At 39.7% G+C, this 20,274-nt stretch overlaps 2 protein-coding genes across 5 annotated transcripts in view; both read left to right on the plus strand.

The window, feature by feature from the left end:
* Positions 1-240: 240 nt before the first annotated feature.
* On the plus strand, positions 241-11,097 carry pgm2 (phosphoglucomutase 2). The gene is made up of 13 exons (XM_077525383.1): positions 241-437; positions 5,792-5,959; positions 6,138-6,329; positions 6,679-6,762; positions 6,890-7,083; positions 7,805-7,994; positions 8,064-8,161; positions 8,273-8,453; positions 8,526-8,619; positions 9,373-9,502; positions 9,922-10,117; positions 10,350-10,483; positions 10,564-11,097. The coding sequence occupies exons 1-13, from the start codon at positions 282-284 to the stop codon at positions 10,664-10,666; spliced, it is 1,920 nt and encodes a 639-aa protein (XP_077381509.1). The 5' UTR covers positions 241-281; the 3' UTR covers positions 10,667-11,097.
* Positions 11,098-12,105: 1,008 nt separating this feature from the next.
* Positions 12,106-20,274, plus strand: part of tbc1d1 (TBC1 (tre-2/USP6, BUB2, cdc16) domain family, member 1) — a 37,235-nt gene continuing 29,066 nt past the window's right edge. The window contains exons 1-2 of one of the 4 annotated variants that reach the window (XM_077524787.1): positions 12,106-12,302; positions 12,927-13,384. In XM_077524787.1, coding sequence (XP_077380913.1) covers positions 12,935-13,384 — 450 coding nt within the window. In that variant the 5' untranslated portion in view covers positions 12,106-12,302; positions 12,927-12,934. Of the gene's footprint in view, positions 12,303-12,926; positions 13,385-17,364; positions 17,844-20,274 lie in introns of those variants that run through there. The other 3 variants (XM_077524789.1, XM_077524790.1, XM_077524791.1) reach the window with 3 other exon arrangements.

A 20,274-nucleotide genomic window follows, 5' to 3' on the forward strand; every position in this document is an offset into this window, starting at 1 on the left:
ATGTAGTGAAATGCTTGCACTTTTAGTTTTGTACGTTTCCTCTCGACACGTCCTTATCAGCTTAAAGTACTGCAAAGAAGTATTTCCCGGTCATTGTTAAGACCTCCAAATGATATATACGTACATGATATAACAATGTGTTGGTATATTTAAAAAAAAAAAGGAATAGAAGAAAGAAAACAGTAAATTGACCGCGTTTCCTCACCGATCAAAACACAGGAAATTTTGGGATTTCCCATAGAACTTGAACGCAGCACACTCAAACCAGCCCACATTAGCGTATGCGCGTCGGAGAAGGAGGATCGTCTCGCAAACCCTTCGCTTCGCTAGAGACTTCCTCCGTCGTCTGCCAAAGCAGCAACATGGAAAACGGCTTCTCCAAAACCGGGGACACTAAACTGGACAAGGCTGTCAGACAATGGCTACAATACGACAAGGTAAGAAAGATGACAGCTAGCCCGTGTTAGCCTGCTAGCAACCAGAGGAACTATCTGATATTTTCCGACATTCCAAATGTAAAGTTGTTATTCGACACAGTATTGAGATGCAACTATTTTGTCATGAAATATCCCACGTCGTAAGAAAGTGAACTTTGAATGTCATGAAGAGAGGACGTTTCTTATCTCCTCTTTTAGCAAGTCCTTTAATGTTGGCGAATCATACACTACTGACTTTTTGTCTTAATGGGACTGGGTGTCCAGTCCAGACTGCGGTCAGGCCAGCCGCCACTCGAAAAGACGAAGTCAAGCCAGCCGCCCCAACGATTGTTAATACTGTGCATTACGGTAACGTGCCGACGTGCCCCTGCGTTGGCCACCTTCAAAATAAAAGCTGAGCAACACCTGGTTTATGGTTTAAAATAAAGAATCATAAAAAAACAACGGTTTGTTATTCCAGAACCAGACCAGTTCTAAGGGACACTACTCCACCCCAGGTATCCAACCAAAGTACTTTGAACAAAATTTGATGTTGGATTTCAAAATAAAACTCATTTGAAAATTGCAATCTCGACTATAATCCCTGATTTCAAAAAATCATTAAAAATTCATGGTTTGTTATCCCAGTACCAAAACAGTTCTAGGGGACACTACAGCACCCCAGGTATCCCGCCAAAGTACTTTGAACAAAATCTGATGTTGCATTTCAAAATAAAACTCATTTGAAAAGTTACATCTCGACTATAATCCCTGATTTCAAAAAATCATTAAAAATTCATGGTTTGTTATCCCAGTACCAGACTAGTTCTGAGGGACACTACAGCACCCCAGGTATCCCGCCAAAGTACTTTGAACAAAATCTGATGTTGCATTTCAAAATAAAACTCATTTGAAAATTGCAATCTCGACTATAATCCCTGATTTAAAAAAATCATTAAAAATTCATGGTTTGTTATCCCAGGACCAGACCAGTTCTAAGGGACACTACACCACCCCAGGTATCCAACCAAAGTACTTTGAACAAAATCTGATGTTGCATTTCAAAATAAAACTCATTTGAACATTGCAATCTCGACTATTATTGTTGATTTCAAAAAATCATTAAAAATTCATGGTTTGTTATCCCAGGACCAGACCAGTTCTAAGGGACACGACACCATCCCAGGTATCCAGCCAAACTACTTTGAACAAAATCTGATGTTGCATTTCAAAATAAAACCCATTTGAAAATTTAAATCTCGACTATTATTGTTGATTTCAAAAAATCATTACAAATTCATGGTTTGTTATCCCAGGACCAGACCAGTTCTAAGGGACACGACACCATCCCAGGTATCCAGCCAAAGTACTTTGAACAAAATCTGATGTTGCATTTCAAAATAAAACTCATTTGAACATTGCAATCTCGACTATAATCCCTGATTTCAAAAAATCATTAAAAATTCATGGTTTGTTATCCCAGGAACAGACCAGTTCTAAGGGACACGACACCATCCCAGGTATCCAGCCAAAGTACTTTGAACAAAATCTGATGTTGCATTTCAAAATAAAACTCATTTGAACATTGCAATCTCGACTATAATCCCTGATTTCAAAAAATCATTAAAAATTCATGGTTTGTTATCCCAGGACCAGACCAGTTCTGAGGGACAGTACACCACCCCAGGTATCCAACCAAACTACTTTGAACAAAATCTGATGTTGCATTTCAAAATAAAACTCATTTGAAAATTGAAATCTCGACTATAATCCCTGATTTCAAAAAATCATTAAAAATTCATGGTTTGTTATCCCAGGACCAGACCAGTTCTAGGGGACACTACACCACCCCAGGTATCCAACCAAAGTACTTTGAACAAAATCTGATGTTGCATTTCAAAATAAAACTCATTTGAAAATTGCAATCTCGACTATAATCCCTGATTTCAAAAAATCATTAAAAATTCATGGTTTGTTATCCCAAGACCAGACCAGTTCTAAGGGACACTACACCACCCCAGGTATCCAGCCAAAGTACTTTGAACAAAATCTGATGTTGCATTTCAAAATAAAACTCATTTGAACATTGCAATCTCGACTATAATCCCTGATTTCAAAAAATCATTAAAAATTCATGGTTTGTTATCCCAGGACCAGACCAGTTCTAGGGGACACTACACCACCCCAGGTATCCAACCAAAGTACTCATTGCGACTATTAAGTCGAGATTGCAATGTTCAAATGAGTTTTATTTTGAAATGCAACATCAGATTTTGTTCAAAGTACTTTGGCTGGATACCTGGGATGGTGTCGTGTCCCTTAGAACTGGTCTGGTCCTGGGATAACAAACCATGAATTTTTAATGATTTTTTGAAATCAACAATAATAGTCTAGATGTAACTTTTCAAATAAGTTTTATTTTGAAATGCAACATCAGATTTTGTTCAAAGTAGTTTGGCTGGATACCTGGGGTGGTGTAGTGTCCCCTAGAACTGGTCTGGTCCTGGGATAACAAACCATGAATTTTTAATGATTTTTTGAAATCAGGGATTATAGTCGAGATTGCAATGTTCAAATGAGTTTTATTTTGAAATGCAACATCAGATTTTGTTCAAAGTACTTTGGCTGGATACCTGGGGTGGTGTAGTGTACCTTAGAACTGGTCTGGTTTTGGGATAACAAACCATGAATTTTTAATGATTTTTTGAAATCAGGGATTATAGTCGAGATTGCAATTTTCAAATGAGTTTTATTTTGAAATGCAACATCAGATTTTGTTCAAAGTACTTTGGCTGGATACCTGGGATGGTGTCGTGTCCCTTAGAACTGGTCTGGTCCTGGGATAACAAACCATGAATTTCTAATGATTTTTTTAAATCAACAATAATAGTCGAGATTGCAATGTTCAAATGAGTTTTATTTTGAAATGCAACATCAGATTTTGTTCAAAGTACTTTGGTTGGATACCTGGGGTGGTGTAGTGTCCCTTAGAACTGGTCTGGTCCTGGGATAACAAACCATGAATTTTTAAAGATTTTTTTAAATCAACAATAATAGTCGAGATTGCAATGTTCAAATGAGTTTTATTTTGAAATGCAACATCAGATTTTGTTCAAAGTACTTTGGTTGGATACCTGGGGTGGTTTAGTGTCCCTTAGAACTGGTCTGGTCCTGGGATAACAAACCATGAATTTTTAAAGATTTTTTGAAATCAGGGATTATAGTCGAGATTGCAATTTTCAAATGAGTTTTATTTTGAAATGCAACATCAGATTTTGTTCAAAGTACTTTGGTTGGATACCTGGGGTGGTGTAGTGTCCCCTAGAACTGGTCTGGTCCTGGGATAACAAACCATGAATTTTTAATGATTTTTTGAAATCAGGGATTATAGTCGAGATTGCAATTTTCAAATGAGTTTTATTTTGAAATGCAACATCAGATTTTGTTCAAAGTACTTTGGCGGGATACCTGGGGTGCTGTAGTGTCCCCTAGAACTGGTCTGGTCCTGGGATAACAAACCATGAATTTTTAATGATTTTTTGAAATCAGGGATTATAGTCGAGATTGCAATTTTCAAATGAGTTTTATTTTGAAATGCAACATCAGATTTTGTTCAAAGTACTTTGGCTGGATACCTGGGATGGTGTCGTGTCCCTTAGAACTGGTCTGGTCCTGGGATAACAAACCATGAATTTTTAATGTTTTTTTTAATTCAACAATAATAGTCGAGATTGCAATGTTCAAATGAGTTTTATTTTGAAATGCAACATCAGATTTTGTTCAAAGTACTTTGGTTGGATACCTGGGGTGGTGTAGTGTCCCTTAGAACTGGTCTGGTCCTGGGATAACAAACCATGAATTTTTAATGATTTTTTGAAATCAGGGATTATAGTCGAGATTGCAATTTTCAAATGAGTTTTATTTTGAAATGCAACATCAGATTTTGTTCAAAGTACTTTGGCTGGATACCTGGGATGGTGTCGTGTCCCTTAGAACTGGTCTGGTCCTGGGATAACAAACCATGAATTTTTAATGATTTTTTGAAATCAACAATAATAGTCGAGATTGCAATGTTCAAATGAGTTTTATTTTGAAATGCAACATCAGATTTTGTTCAAAGTACTTTGGCTGGATACCTGGGATGGTGTCTTGTCCCTTAGAACTGGTCTGGTCCTGGGATAACAAACCATGAATTTTTAATGATTTTTTGAAATCAGGGATTATAGTCGAGATGTAACTTTTCAAATGAGTTTTATTTTGAAATGCAACATCAGATTTTGTTCAAAGTACTTTGGTTGGATACCTGGGGTGGTGTAGTGTCCCCTAGAACTGGTCTGGTCCTGGGATAACAAACCATGAATTTTTAATGATTTTTTGAAATCAGGGATTATAGTCGAGATTGCAATGTTCAAATGAGTTTTATTTTGAAATGCAACATCAGATTTTGTTCAAAGTACTTTGGCTGGATACCTGGGATGGTGTCGTGTCCCTTAGAACTGGTCTGGTCCTGGGATAACAAACCATGAATTTTTAATGATTTTTTGAAATCAGGGATTATAGTCGAGATTGCAATGTTCAAATGAGTTTTATTTTGAAATGCAACATCAGATTTTGTTGAAAGTACTTTGGCTGGATACCTGGGGTGGTGTAGTGTCCCTTAGAACTGGTCTGGTTCTGGAATAACAAACCGTTATTTTTTTATGATTCTTTATTTTAAACCCTAAACCAGGTGTTGAGCAGCTTTTATTTTGAAGGTGGCCAGCGCAGGGGCACGGCGGCATGTTACCGTAATGCACAGTATTAACAATCGTTGGGGCGGCTGGCTTGACTTCGTCTTTTCGAGTGGCGGCTGGCTTGACCGCAGTCAGTCCAGGGGCTGTTTTGAAACTCACCGACGATCCTAAGGAATTTGGATGACCATTTGTGTTATAAACAAAAAATAATCTTCTTGGGAACAAAAAGTAGCACACCTCGTTATCACTGATGGTGTATTAAGTATTCAAAACAGAGCATTGTGTTTTGCATTTTTCTTTCATCACTGCCATTCTTGAAAAGCACACCGAGCTGTCCTCCTACAGACAGACACAGGATAGGAATGTTCACAAGATTTTTTACACAGCGTGTAATACATGTGACGTGTATGCAAGCACGTGGCTAACTAACACAAACACAGTCATTCATTCATTCATTGCCTCCAATTGACAAAGGGATGTCACTATCATCAGGTCACATTGGAAAACGGACGCCGACGAAACATAATTGAGTCCGTTCGCAACTAGAGCTGCAAGCCTACAATGAACGATTATTTGAATAAACGATTAATCTGATTAAATTAATATGCACGGTATATGTTCGCTAATGATAGTTATTTTCAGAATCCAAAGACTGTTTCTGCGGTGGAGAAGCTGCTGAAGGACGGCGCCGTCGAGACGCTAAAGAAATGTTTCTCATCCAGGATGGAGTTTGGTACGGCAGGTCTGAGGGCAGCCATGGGCCCCGGCATAGCTTGTATGAATGACCTCACTATCATCCAGACTACACAGGTTGGTTAATGGATAAACGCAAACACACACAAGTACAATGAGACCATATGCCTCTGTTGGCTAGTTCTCAATTAGCATATAAAAAAAACGTATTTTCTGTAATGTGCAAGAATTAACTGAACATTTGAAGTCCTGCCCACTTGTATTCCACGCCTTTCCCATTGTTCTTACTGGACAGGGTTTCTGTCACTACCTGGAGGAAAGTTTTGGGAACCTGAAGGAGCGAGGAGTGGTGATCGGCTACGATGCGCGAGCCCACCCTCCCAGCGGGGGCAGCAGCAAGCAGTTTGCCCAACTGGCTGCTGCTGTGTTCATCAGCCGAGGGGTTCTCGTCCACCTCTTCTCCGACATCACCCCAACTCCCTTCGTGGTAAAATCACGCTGCTTCATCCTCCCCTTTTACAACTGCTCAAATGACTTGATGGTTTCACCGCTAACATTGTTTATATCACAGCAAAACAGTCAAGTTCACTTATGGTATGTGTTACTGGATGAAAGCAAGCGAAAGCAAATTCCATTCCCAAAGCACGCTTCTCCCAGTTGACTACACTTTACATAACATATTTAGGATGACCCTTCACCTATACTGTTGGTTCACTTTGGTCAATGAGTTCCCTCTCTTAACTTAGTGTTTTGTCTGCATCTACGGATATGTTTATGGCTGGCAAGGCTGATCCTTGCTGGTGTTTTTTTTTTTTTTTTTTCTTCTTCTCCTTAAGCCTTTTGCGGTTTCACACCTCGGTCTGTGCGCTGGTATCATGGTGACTGCCTCACACAACCCAAAACAAGACAACGGCTACAAGGTAACACTGCATGTATTTTTATTTATTTTTATTATTATTATTATTTTTTTTTTTTTTTGAGGGGGGGTTAAAAAATAATAATAAGAAGAAGAATTTACTCCGTTTACACCTGTCTCTTCTGATTTAGGTATACTGGGACAACGGTGCCCAGATTGTGTCCCCCCACGACAAAGCCATCTCCAAGGCCATAGAGGAGAATCTGGAGCCTTGGTCAGAGTCCTGGAATACAGAGGGGGCCCTGAAGAGCCCCCTGCTCAAAGACCCTTATAAGGACATCCACACAAACTACTTCAAAGCCATTCAGAAGCACTGTCTTCACAGGTAGTCACGTAAATATAAAAAAGTGGGCTATTTTATTTATTTATTTTTTAAAGTGGAAGTCAACCTTAAACATTTCTTGACAATAATATGTTATATGTGACCTATAGTTTAAATATGACATTCTGATTAATATTACATTTGTGAATTATGAGTTATGGAGCAAAATCCAGCCATTTTTATCCATCTCAGGGGGAGGCCATTTTGCCACTTGCTGTCAACTGAAGATGACATCACAGTTGCAGGGAATGACCAATCACAGCTCACCTGTTTTCGGAAGCTGAGTTTTGATTGGTTGTTACCTGAGCAAATGGTGTCATTTACACTCGACAGCAAGTGGCAAAATGGCCGCCTTCTGAGATTGATAAAAACAGCTGCTTTAACTCACATTCCACTAATGCAATATTAACCAGAATGCCGTATTCAGACTAATGGGGCTGCATAGAACTTATTGTTGTCAAGAAATCTTTATGGTGTGGACTTCCCCTTTAAATACTGAAAGCAAAAAGTTGTCCACATTGTTTTCAACACATACCAGCAAACAGTACTGAATGTCTGAAACCTTCCTTAAAAGAAAAAACAAAAAAACAACTTTTCATTTGGACATGGTGTCATACCAATGCCTGTAGAAAATGCAAGGTATGCCACACTACATTGTTAAAACACACATTCAAAGTCATCGGTGTGTCATCTTTTTTTTTTTTTTTTTTTTTTTCCCTTCCAGGGAATTAAACAAGAGTTCTGAGGTGAAAATTGTACACACGTCAGTGCACGGCGTTGGTCACACGTTTGTGCAGTCGGCTTTCGAGGCCTTTGACCTTCACCCGCCGTACGCAGTGGTGGAACAGAAAGAGCCGGACCCCGAGTTCCCCACTGTCAAATACCCCAACCCTGAGGAGGGAGAGGGAGTTCTGGTATGCACACAACACACACGTCATGTACCAACATGTTGTGTAAGTGCTGTGATTTTGTATGTTTTGCAGACCCTCTCTTTTTCTTTGGCGGAGACGGAGGGGGCCAATGTCGTGTTGGCCAATGACCCGGATGCTGATCGTCTGGCTGTCGCTGAGAGGCAGGAGAGGTGTTTATATTTTTTTGTTTTCTGTGAAATACCATGTGGGAGAGTAGACATGTCACAATGGTAATATACATTTCCCCTGGTACTGTATATTGTCTTCTTGCTGTCTGCCAGTGGTCAGTGGCGAGTGTTGAGCGGCAATGAGCTGGGAGCATTACTGGGCTGGTGGATGTTCCACTGCTGGAGAGAGCAAAGCCCTGATGACGCTGCTGTGAAACACGTCTACATGTTGGCCAGCACCGTCTCGTCCAAGATTCTACGTGCCATTGCTGTCAAGGAAGGCTTCCACTTTGAGGTAACAGATACGCAGCTCAGAAGTGCCTTTTTGGCATGTACTCGAAAATAAGTATCGAAACTTTCTGAATAGGAAACACTGACAGGATTCAAATGGATGGGAAATAGAGCACGGGAGCTGTTGGATCGAGGCAAGACTGTTCTGTTTGCCTTTGAGGAGGCCATCGGTAAGCACACAGACACATCCCATTAGCCTAAGAGCATAATTGCTATGCCAAAGTAGTGATAACAAGTGAAGTGAACAAGCAACAAGAGTCAATTTGCCCTTGCGGGTTACCATGACCTAGAATCTGGATGACTGAAAATCTATGCAGATACAAGAAAAAACATTTTATCGCAATCGTATTTTAATATTGCAACAGTAAGTTAAAAATGACTTTGGCAATTATCCTATTAGGGTAACGATATAATAGAGGGCATCTCCTGATGAAATCTTTGTAGTTCAATTACAGTAATTGTAATTATCCTGATGTCACAAGCTCATTTCATTTGTGGCCTCAAGTCTGCATGTGATTGATATTTAGCACATATGCCTGTTGAATTTCTGCCAACCTCTCACAAGACATGCCGGGAAACTCAACTGCGAGTTGTTGCAAATCAATGACAGACATTTAAATTGGGAAGTCCTCTGATATTTTCTAACACTCAATCAAGTCAATATACAACAAAAACAATTTAAATGTGCTCAACATTTAACTAGTGTTAATACAATTCCCATTTACAGCAATAGTTTGTAGCTTCTCCATGACCCTGAAAAAAAAAAGGGTCATCTATTGTCTTTTATACCAACATAATGACTTTCCGCGCTTGATCAAACTGAATACGTCTATGCCAGCACATTTGTTTATCCTGTGCATTGTGTTGGATCTCAAAGCAGCATCAGTCATCGAATTGCATTGCTCATTGTGTACGTGTTGCAGGGTACATGTGCAGTCCCTCAGTGTTGGACAAAGATGGAGTGAGCGCTGCTGCAATAGCAGGAGAGATGGTTTCCTACCTGGCTGATAAACACAAGAGTCTTTCTCAGCAACTCACAGCCATCTATGAAGAGTAAGAAAGTTGCACATTCAATATTAGCTCTGCCGAGAACTGTGCACTGCTGCCAGAATAGCTTCACATGGACCGACTAAAAAAATTTCCATAAAATGTAAAAATGTGGAAGAACGTTGATAGTTGATTTTGCAATGCACATTACCGCCTGAAGTGAATTAAGCAAAAGTTCAAACTGACAACAAAGTTTAAAAAAAAAAAAAAAAAAAAGGAAAAAAATTACCAATAATGACACTTTTAATACACACTGAATTGTTTTCAACTGTATTTCTCTCTCTCTCGCTCGCTCTCTCCTTTTCTTTCTCTCTCTCTCGCTCTCTCCTTTTCTTTCTCTCTGTCTATCTGTCTCTCTCTCGTTCTCGTTCTCTGTCGTTCTCGTTCTCTCTCTCTCTCTCTCTCTCTCGTTCTCGTTCTCCCAGGTATGGCTACCACCTCAGTAAGAACTCCTACTTCATCTGCCATGACCAGGATGTGATCCGTAGCTTGTTTGAGCGTCTGCGCAACTACGGTGGCGACGGCAAGGACTCCTACCCGAGCAAATGCGGTCCCTTCTCCATCACTGCAGTCCGCGACCTGACCACTGGCTACGACAGCAACCAGCCCGATAACAAGGCTGTACGTTTGTTAATTTTTTTTTTTTCACCCGAAAACCCCCCCCCAAAAAACTGCAGTTAAAATCATCACCTAAATGTGAACAAACTCAAGAAGCTGCTTGCTGTTCTACAATACGATGTCAAATTTAATGGCACAACACCAAATAAAAAGGAATATCCTAAAAATAATGCCTTCTTTGTTCAAAATGTTTTTTTCATCACTGTCTCTCTGTGCCACATTGACTGGTCCCCAGATTCTTCCCACCTCCCGTTCCAGTCAGATGATCACGTTCACCTTCTCAAACGGGGGTGTGGCCACCATGAGAACCAGCGGCACGGAACCCAAAATCAAATATTACACTGAGCTGTGTGCAGCCCCTGGTAACAGGTACAAAAATTACAATCACCCCAATTTTAAAAGTCAGAGAAATGTGCTCATTCTGACATAACGGTCCCTTCTGTTGACAGTGATGTGGAGCATCTGAAGAAGGAACTAGACCAACTGGTTGATGCCATCATTGAAAACTTCTTGGAGCCACAGAAGAACAAATTGCAACCAAAGCCAGAATAGAACTGATGTTACGTGTAATAACACACGTTATTATGTCTGTTTTAATTTCAAATAGGCATCACACGGACCAGTGGCAACTAGTAACACATAAACAGCATTCCGTATGTTTTAAATTGCATCCAAAGCAATATTACCTTCAAAGATATTTAAGGAGGCTATTTTTTCACAGACTTAGATGTCTTTATTTTATTAACGTAATGGGCTTTGGAGCTTTTTGATCTGTTGTCCAATTGTCCTCATGTGCACAGTACATTTCATTCATTCCTTTATTTAACCAGGTAAGAAACTCATTGAGATTAAAAATCTCTTTTCCAAGAGTGACATTTTGAGTTGTTTTAATTTACCGTGAAGTTGCTGGGACTGCTTTCACATACACAGATATTCATTATTGTGTCCTTTGAGTACTGTGGTAATAAACGCACTGAATTCCATTGATGCTTATTTATTTTTGCTTCCTTTAACACACGATCTTTGTAATGATATTGAATGTATCCAATAAATTGCATAATTATTTTATATGCAGATAGTTCACTGTGTGCAGTGAGAAATTATACAATTATATGGAATTGGTTTAACAATTAATTATTGACGACAAATAATATGGATCTCTTTGTCTGACACTAAGGCACCATAGTGTGATTAAATAATTGAGCACTCATCTACTGGATGGCAGGAAGCACACTTAACCTGTTTATCCACCTGTTGCTATTCATTCAACAGAATAATCCATCCATCCATCCATTTACTACCGCTTATCCGAGGTCGGGTCGCGGGGGCAGCAGCTTTAGGAGGGAAACCCAGACCTTCCTCTCCCCAGCCACTTCAACCAGCTCCGCCGGCGGGATCCCAAGGCGTTCCCAGGCCAGCCGAGAGACATAGTCTCTCCAGCGTGTCCTGGGTCGACCCCGGGGCCTCCCGCCGATGGGACATGCCCGGAACACCTCCCCAGGGAGGCGTCCAGGAGGCATCCGAACCAGATGCCCGAGCCACCTCAGCTGGCTCCTCTCAACGCGGAGGAGCAGCGGTTCGACTCTTGAGTCCTGACCTGTTTGTCATGGGTGACCCTACCAGGGGCATAAAGCCCCAGACAACATAGCTCCTAGAATCACTGGGACACGCAAACCCCTCCACCACGGTAAGGTGCCGGCTCACGGAGGGATAGAATAATAATAATTCAACAGAATAATGGTTTGTGTAAAAATTTAAAAAAAAAAAACACACGACGTATTTAGTAATTAATTAAAATTGTTTATTGAATCCTAAATGTCCCCAACCAACCTGTATTAAACTGTCTGCACTCTGCACATAGTAGCCACCTGTGTAATGGTAGCTAGCTAGTGAACTTCCCAAAAATGGATGGATGGATAGCTAGTGAACTTGACGTGGGCGTGCCTTGGGTAGAGTGCACGCAGGCTCCACGCACTCGTCATGCGTCCGGGCCTGGTGGTTCATGGAGGCAGAGAGGAACCTCTTCTAAATTTAACTCCCAACTAATCACCACGACACAACACCGTACTCCACTCTCTCCCTCTATCCTTTTGCTTCATTTGTGTGGTGGTGTCCGCGGGGAGGGCGTCACGAATTCCGTGGAATCTCTGCTGTACTGGACCTGTGTTTTGGTTTCAAAAGTAAACAAGTAAGGAGAATAATTCCCAATGGTTTATTTCGATGTTGTTGAAAGCTATAGCAAGACGTTTCCGTGCGTAAAGTCGTGCGTAAGTGACCCAATATAACGTTGCGATATCACAACTGTACTAATAGCATCGTTTTGATGTGTTGTAAAGCTACAAAAGTCGTCAAATGGGCATCCTGACTCTGCTGTCCTATGATTTCATAAAGTGGTTGCTTCTCTGAGTCAATTTATGAAGGAATTGTAGATTAGATATTCGATCTGCCATGTTTTGGCTGTATTGACGATAAGATTGAGAAGATCAGTGCCCAAATATGATCACGGTGTTGTATTCCTGCCATGAGTGCTGACCTTGTCACGGTGTAAGTGGACCACCGTGGACCACCAGGTGGTCATTTCAGCACACCCTCGGAATGTTCACCCATCAATCCCCTGCACTTCTAAATACTGTCACGCTGGGGCGTCTATCTTGGGGTGAGGGGGAGGAATTTTCTTGGTGCTCCAAGCAGGTTGGGGGTTGTTTTTCCTTCTCCAAAATGCAGCCTTTGTGATTTGAAAATCGCTTTCTACAACATTGTGATGGACAGATATTTCCTTTACAGTCTAATTTCCCCATATTGTGTTTTCCAGGAAAAGCCATGGAGGGACTTTATTTTGAAGTGAAGCCGGTTTGTTCATCTTTTGATCACAGTCCATCAATTTCATCTGAGTCGACTTGTGGTGATATGATGGGAGAGGAAGTGGAGGTGGAGGAGGTGCAGTACAAGCTGACATTAATCGGCTCTCTCCCGGTCCACCGAATGACCACCATGGCGATGCTGCCCTGGGTGGTGGCCGACATCTGCAGGTCACAGGAGCCCAGTCCGACGGTATCTCTATGCGTGTCACCATCGTGGGTGCGGTGTGTTGGTGAGCGGGCTGATGGGGTGCTCTGGGACCCCCTGACGCACACGGTGCTGTTTGAGTGCCGACCCCACCAGGTGACCAAGCTCATTCACAACAGCCAGGAGCCCAGCAGCTTTGGATGCCTGCTCCGGGATGCTCCACGCTGTGCCTGCTACGTGTTCAAGTGCCAGGATAGTACCAAGGTAAATGTGTGTGTAGGGAACCCCCACCTAGTCACAAAATCACTGACTAATTTTAATTTTTATTGGCGGAAAAACTCAACTGATGTATTTGTTCTTTGTGCTCTTTCTGTAGCACCACATTACCAACAAAAGCTCTTGCTCAAGTTAACAAACAATTGATCTTGTTATTGCTTGGCAATTGCTGTTTGGAGGAGTTCAGAAAATTCAGTGAGAGATTCGTCCATCTTATCCATTCATTTTTAAAACCGCTTATCCTCATTTAGTTAACAGGTGAGCTGTAGCTCATTCCAACTTTGGAACAACATGAGCTGGTCATCAGCCAATCAAAGACAACCATTCAGAATCGCACTCTTTTGTCAAATGGCAATTAATCGTGAAATCGAGAAAATTGTGAGCAATACTTTGACACGTAGCAAAGAGGTAGCAGCCAGGATGAACATGACCGGCGTGGTGCACTGTAAATACATGTCAGTGTGTATACATAAACAGTGTCACTAGAATAGGAATGTTTTTGTTACTTTGGAATGCCTCATCTCTGCTTTGCCATATCTGACTACACCAACACAATATTTGAAATACCAACTAAGGTGTGATTAAAGTTTGGATATTCATCTTGGGTTTAAAGTGGAAGTCAACCTTAAACATTTCTTGACAATAATATGTTATATGTGACCACACTAGTCTAAACATTCTGATTAATATTACATTTGTGGGATAAGATTTATGAAGCAAAATCCAGCCATTTTTATCCATCTCAGGGGACGGCCATTTTGCCACTTGTTGTCGACTGAAGATGACATCACAGTTGCTCTGGGCTCAGGCAACGAACAATAACAGCTCACCTGTTTTCTGAAGCTGAGTTGAGCTATTGGTTAGTACCTGAGACCTGAGCAACATTGATGTCATCTTCAGTCGACAGCAAGTGGCAAAATGGCCACCCCCTGAGATGGATAAACGGATGCATTTTGCTGCTTAACTCATATACTAACCAGAATACCATATTTAGACCAGTTGGGCTGCATATATATATAACATTTATTCGTATTTACAGTGCTTCCATTTTATGCAGAATACATTCAATGTGGTGTTCCACAGGTGTCTGTTCTCAGAGCCCTCCCTTTTCTATGCGTGGGATTTCTCCAGTTTCCTTGCACATTACAAAAACATGCTTCTGAGATTAACTGAAGATTCTAAATCCGCCAAAAGGTGTGAATGGTTGTTTGTCAATCTTCTCTGAATTTAACTGACAACCAGTTTAGCGTCCACTCCAAATAAGTGCTATAGAAAATGGTTAGCTACAACAGCAGAACAGCAGAATTACCGCTTAGGTTTGGTGTCACCATACTACTGACTTCGAGGTATTGCTTTATACTATTGGCCATAGCCTGCTATACGATATTAATACAAACTTGATATTTATCTTTTGTTTACATGTATTTCACTCAGCAGTGATAATTGTGTGTTTAGTGCGAGCTCAGAACCCTTTGTACCAAGCAGGATGTACAACTATGTTACTATGGAGACTATTTCCTCTGGTCCGGCGGCTTTTGTGATGTTTGTTGTTGTACAGTTTGGTAGTGTGTGCCTGTGTGGGTGTGAGGAGGGAGAAGGCGGGGAGGGCTGACCACCTGTCGCTCAACTCTGTCACACTGACTTTGGTTTTGGTCACATGCAGACACAGATTTATGTGACCATTGGACACAGCTGTTAGGCTTTGAACTCTTACCTAAAATTTAAACAGCAGCAAGGAATAAAAATAATAATAATAATTGCTCACACTCAGACCTGTAAACATATTCTCTACTGGAAATAACAAACCAAAAGAAGGCTCCAATCCTGCAACCTCCAAAAGACCTTTTCAGTGTGAATGATGTCGTACATACTTCAGGGTGGCATAAAATAGATCAAGCGATCTGTAGTTTGCACCACTAGTAAACAAACCCCAGGTGAATTGTTTGAATTATGATTTTAGCCGCCTTCTCTTCCACCATAATTTGAATTTGTGAAGAGACAATAAAGGATGTCTCAGGTAGTACCAAGACTGTTCTGTGAGAAACAGCATGGTGCCTATGGAATCCAGACTGTATGAAGAAGAAAGACTAGTAGACGAAGAAATATAACCTGCTTGGCTCGACCAGTGATTCTTAACTACTACGTTATCATTTCAGATGCTCAGTTACAAATGTTTTCTGCCACTAGGTGGCAATAAGGTACCAGTCAGTTATTTACATGTACACAATAAGTTGAAGAAGAAACCTAACTGCGAGAATATGGATAAGTACTTAAAAAGAAAAATAGAAATCAAAGGTTGTGACGAACTAAACGGAAAAACAAAACATCTAAGCTTAATTTATTTAAAGAATTCTTTGCCTTTTTGGCATCTTGTTGGGTGTGAAAGTTTGCACAACATCAATAAATGTCTTTTTGATGAGCACATTGTAAGTAAGTGGATTTGATTTTGTTATTGAATACAAACATAAAAGTAAACACAAATCACAATATATGAATGGGCCCGGGGCTACTTTGTTAACTGTTTACTTCGCTGTAAAGATTAGGGGAGAAATGACTGATCATTCGGGAGTCTCCCGCACGAATTGGGAGAGTTGGCAGAGTCTTCAGTAATAAAGTTGTGCTCATACGAGTGTGTGCAGCGTGCAAGTGAAGAAGGGAGAGTGCAGTTTTATTTTTCGTCCACAAATGGCAGCAGTGATTCGAAATACTATTTCATCCATAAGGCAGCTTTAAATCGAATTTGCTATTTTATAGTCATGATCATATTTTTCGTTGTGCCCATTACTACCATTGCATACCAAAACCAGAAACAAGCACAAAAAGAGCAAAACACACTTTGGTGTGTTAAGATTGATCCTTAATGAGCTACAGTTTACAAAGTGTGTCAGCAGTGCAGTGTTTGTTTGGAAAATACAGTATGTGCGTTTTAACACCATTAAAGTAACCACGAGGTGTCACTATTACCCTATTGTTGTGGGATTTGTTGTCCATTCATTAATTTCCAGTTGCACAGTTAATATTAATCTGACAAGTTGATTTCATTTTTTTACATACACATGGCTGTGTTTTAACATGCATTTCCATTGTTTGTTTACATACTGGGTGACAATAGTCTTGTAAACAAAAAAAACAAAAAAGTTTACTAACTGTAATACGCAAAATTATTATTATCATCAACTCAGTAGAAGAAATCAGTCAATCAATCAGCCAGTCAGTTCTGTTATGTGTGATTGAGTGGGTTTACAATTTAAGATTAATTGGGGGTTATGTGGGAGAAGGCTGAAGAAAACCTAAACAAGCATGTGTAGAACTGATGCCAACTTCATACAGGAAGGCTGGATTGAGCCCAGATTCGTGCTACTCGAGGTGAAGATCACAGAACTAGAACAGACAGACACCTGTGGAACTCAACATGGAGGAACACTGCATATACTGCCAAATCCTAAATGGTAAATACAACAAATGTATGGAATCTATTTCACCCCACACATGAAGTACGATACAATTCAGGGATGTAATGATTAGGTTTGATTCAGTGGTATTACGATTCAATTTGATATGGTGTGGCTATAGCTTTCGTCATGTTTGCTACAATGCAACATGTAAAAGCGCTCCAAAGCCCATTTATCCTAATTAAATACATTCAAAGAAAAAAACAAATCGTCAGCAACGCCAAACAGATATATATCTTGTGTAGTCTGCATCTATCATAAAAGACGATTGACGATTCACGTCAAAACAAGTTTTTTTTTTCTTTTTTTCAAATAGTTTTTTTTTCCACCCCTAATATTTTTAAACCTGACAACCACTTCCATTCTTTCTAAAAGAAAGCACAAGTGTGTAATTAAAAAAAAATGTATCAACTAGTTTGACATAGCCGAATGTGTAACTGCAAGTTGTTATTCATTGCAATACTGTGCATCCCAGAGGGTTTGTTCTCCCGCTTGGGTGTGTTTTCCACAGGAAATATTTTACATTCATTCCAAGTGTAACGGTCTAATTTGTCTGCCGGCAACCGTCCACTGGTGAACTTCAGATGAGTGTGATTTGAGTGTGGGTCTTTCCTCTTATTGGCGGATCTAGCCGCATGAAAATGTTTTGTGTTACCCGCACTGAAGACGGAAAAAACTCTGCTCTATGTACAAAATAAAAATACAAAGAGAGTCATGTGCGAGAGAGAATGTGTAGAGTATACTGGATGGCCTTACTTTGAAAGGTAAACAACCGGATGTTGCGCCGACACCTGTTAGCTATCTTGATGCTCACTCTCAGGTTCCATGGAGTTTGGGAGCCAGATCAACTTTGCAATGAAAGAATATTGGAGCGGGGCTTGTTGCATTTGAACTATTCAACAACAATTGCCGTGTATGCAAGGTTTATGGCTGATGGGATGAAAGCACGACTTCAGCGATTCAACCTGTTCAACCCCAAGCAGGGACCAAAAGATGTAAGTAGAGCTCTGGGAAATTTTTGCTGAACTTTATGGGACAGGGCGAAGTGGACTGTTTAGGCTAACAGTAGCCGACACCGCCTATGCTCGTTGAGTGGCAAATTGTCGCAGTTTTGACATGTTTGTCGTTGTTTTATCTTTAAACGTGAACTACACATGTTACACAATTTTGTGGCGTAACTATGGAATGAACATCACCTGTCGAGTAATATTGGCCGTCGAATGTTATTTTGAATATTAGCATGATAGCATACTTATCAGCACTTGACATTGTTAATTGGCAACACCGAGCAAAAGTTTTGGAACGGAACTTTTCCCTGTGATTTGGTTACTAGAGGTAACAAAAGTACTCAGTGGCAGTATGTGTGTGATACTCCTTAAGTAGTGAAAAAGCAGTAGTAAAAAAGCAATAGTAAGTGCTTTCAAAATTTCACGAGTTTTTATGTGTCTAACATATTTTTATTTTTGACTGATTTTTATTTTTTGTGTAATTTTTTTTATGGAATAGTTTGAATTATTTGTCTTGTTTTTGTATTTACACACTTCTAATATGTGTGTATTTTTCATCTAATATTTGTAATTATTATTGATATTTGTAATTACTGAAAAACACATGCAAAATAGTATCTTCTACTACTACTAAGTGCTCATGCTTTAAAAAAACACACACACACAAGTAAGATACCACTTTTTTAAGCTGTGGCTTTGCTAACATTGTGAACTTAATAACAAAAAATAAAATAAATGTATTTATTGATAGTTGACTGTATTAGTCACACAAAACACAACTCTGTAGCCAACAACATTAAACAGTTATCTTAAATAAGGTAATGGATGGGGAATATCCTGCTTCTCTCAAATTGCAGTCATCCTGCGTCATCCTACATCCATGCTTCTTGTTTCAAGTTCCTCCATGTCATGCTGTCATTGTTTTTCCCCATTTGAGAGATCCCCAAGATGCTAATCAGTATGTATTTTGCTTGACCTGACCTATCAACTTTCTGTATATCATGTCAACATCCCTGGTGATTTTTTTTTTAAGAGTGATCATTTAGGGTTTAACATATTAATGTAGGCAATTGTAAACATTTTTGGGAGATTTTCCAATACGTGCAATTTTTCGCTATTTGTTTCAGGTCTGGGTCCCTAACAATAGCAAATAGCGAGGTCTGACTACACAACTTTATGTGCCGTGCCAAAGGTACTGCATGTAGTAACCACAGTCAGCTGCAGACCCAGCAAACCCACAAGGTTCCAAACAAACATTCACTGTGGTTTGATTCTGGTGGAAATGCAATCCAGTAACGATCCGATGGTTTCTTGTGACGTATTTTGATTTGCTTGGATTATATAGTGCGGGACAAGAAACCAAACCACAAGGTTACACAAGTTTACAACCTCATCTTTCAATTGGATGAGAGAAATCAAACTGTTAAGATTACATATTTGTGCTCTCACCAACATCTTGAGGTGCAAAAATATACTAATGATATTTATAAACAAAATCTAGTAAGAAAATAGAAAATCTTTCATGTCTGTCATGAATATCAGTCTGCGCAAGTGGAAAGCCACTGTGGAAAAAAAACAAAACAAACAAACAAAAAACCCCCCGCAAGAATGAACCATGAATGATTCACGGTGATATCACCGCTAGAGACATTGTGCAGATGCCAGCATTTCATTGTGCACTTCATTAGTCACTTGGGTCAAGCTTTCACTGGAAAACCCGTTTAACCATCCCACTTAATTGATTCTGGTTCCCAGTCGACCTTCAATTTGGTAAGATTTAGAAAAAAAAATTGCCAGAGAGATTAGAGGATATTGTAATGTAATTAATCCAGGCTAAAAATGCTGCCATAGGCAATGTGTTAGGTCACATTTTAAAGTATGTGATATGATATAACATTTAGCATTGCATACTGTACAATTGCATTCATAACTGTGTACTATCCTCACTAATATCAAGACATTGCGATTGCACAGATTACTAATGCAACAAAGAATAAATTAATTACAATATTATTACAAATATTTACTGTTGACATTCCAACAAAGCACAACATACATTTTATTTTATATAAACAGCCTGAACTGTCACAAAGCGCTTTACAGAAAGACAAAAAAACAAACAAACATAACATAAAACTTAACACCAATACAATACAATCACAAAATATCAACATTCCTCCATCCCTACATACGCTTTGATGTTTGATGTTTGAAGCAGTTTTTAGATGAAAGAGTATAAAGACAACAGTGTTCAAACATTTTAGTGCCAGTGACTTTTTTTCAAATACCAACATTTTGGTTTTTCACTTGCCTACTGAAAATTGTATCAGGTAATTGAATAATTTGGATAAAATTACAGTTGTTTTTTTTGTTGTTGTTGTCTATTGTCGTTTTTGGACATGGTTAAAAGAACAATTGT

The sequence above is a fragment of the Festucalex cinctus genome, chromosome 6 (genome assembly GCF_051991245.1).
Source record: "Festucalex cinctus isolate MCC-2025b chromosome 6, RoL_Fcin_1.0, whole genome shotgun sequence".
NCBI classification, from domain to species: Eukaryota; Metazoa; Chordata; class Actinopteri; order Syngnathiformes; family Syngnathidae; genus Festucalex; species Festucalex cinctus.

Coding starts and splice junctions, on each gene's coding strand:
- pgm2 (XM_077525383.1), top strand. CDS start 282: ATGCGCGTCGGAGAAGGAGGATCGTCTCGCAAACCCTTCGCTTCGCTA. Junction 438..5,791: donor AATGGCTACAATACGACAAG/GTAAGAAAGATG, acceptor AGTTATTTTCAG/AATCCAAAGACTGTTTCTGC. Junction 9,503..9,921: donor CTCACAGCCATCTATGAAGA/GTAAGAAAGTTG, acceptor TCGTTCTCCCAG/GTATGGCTACCACCTCAGTA.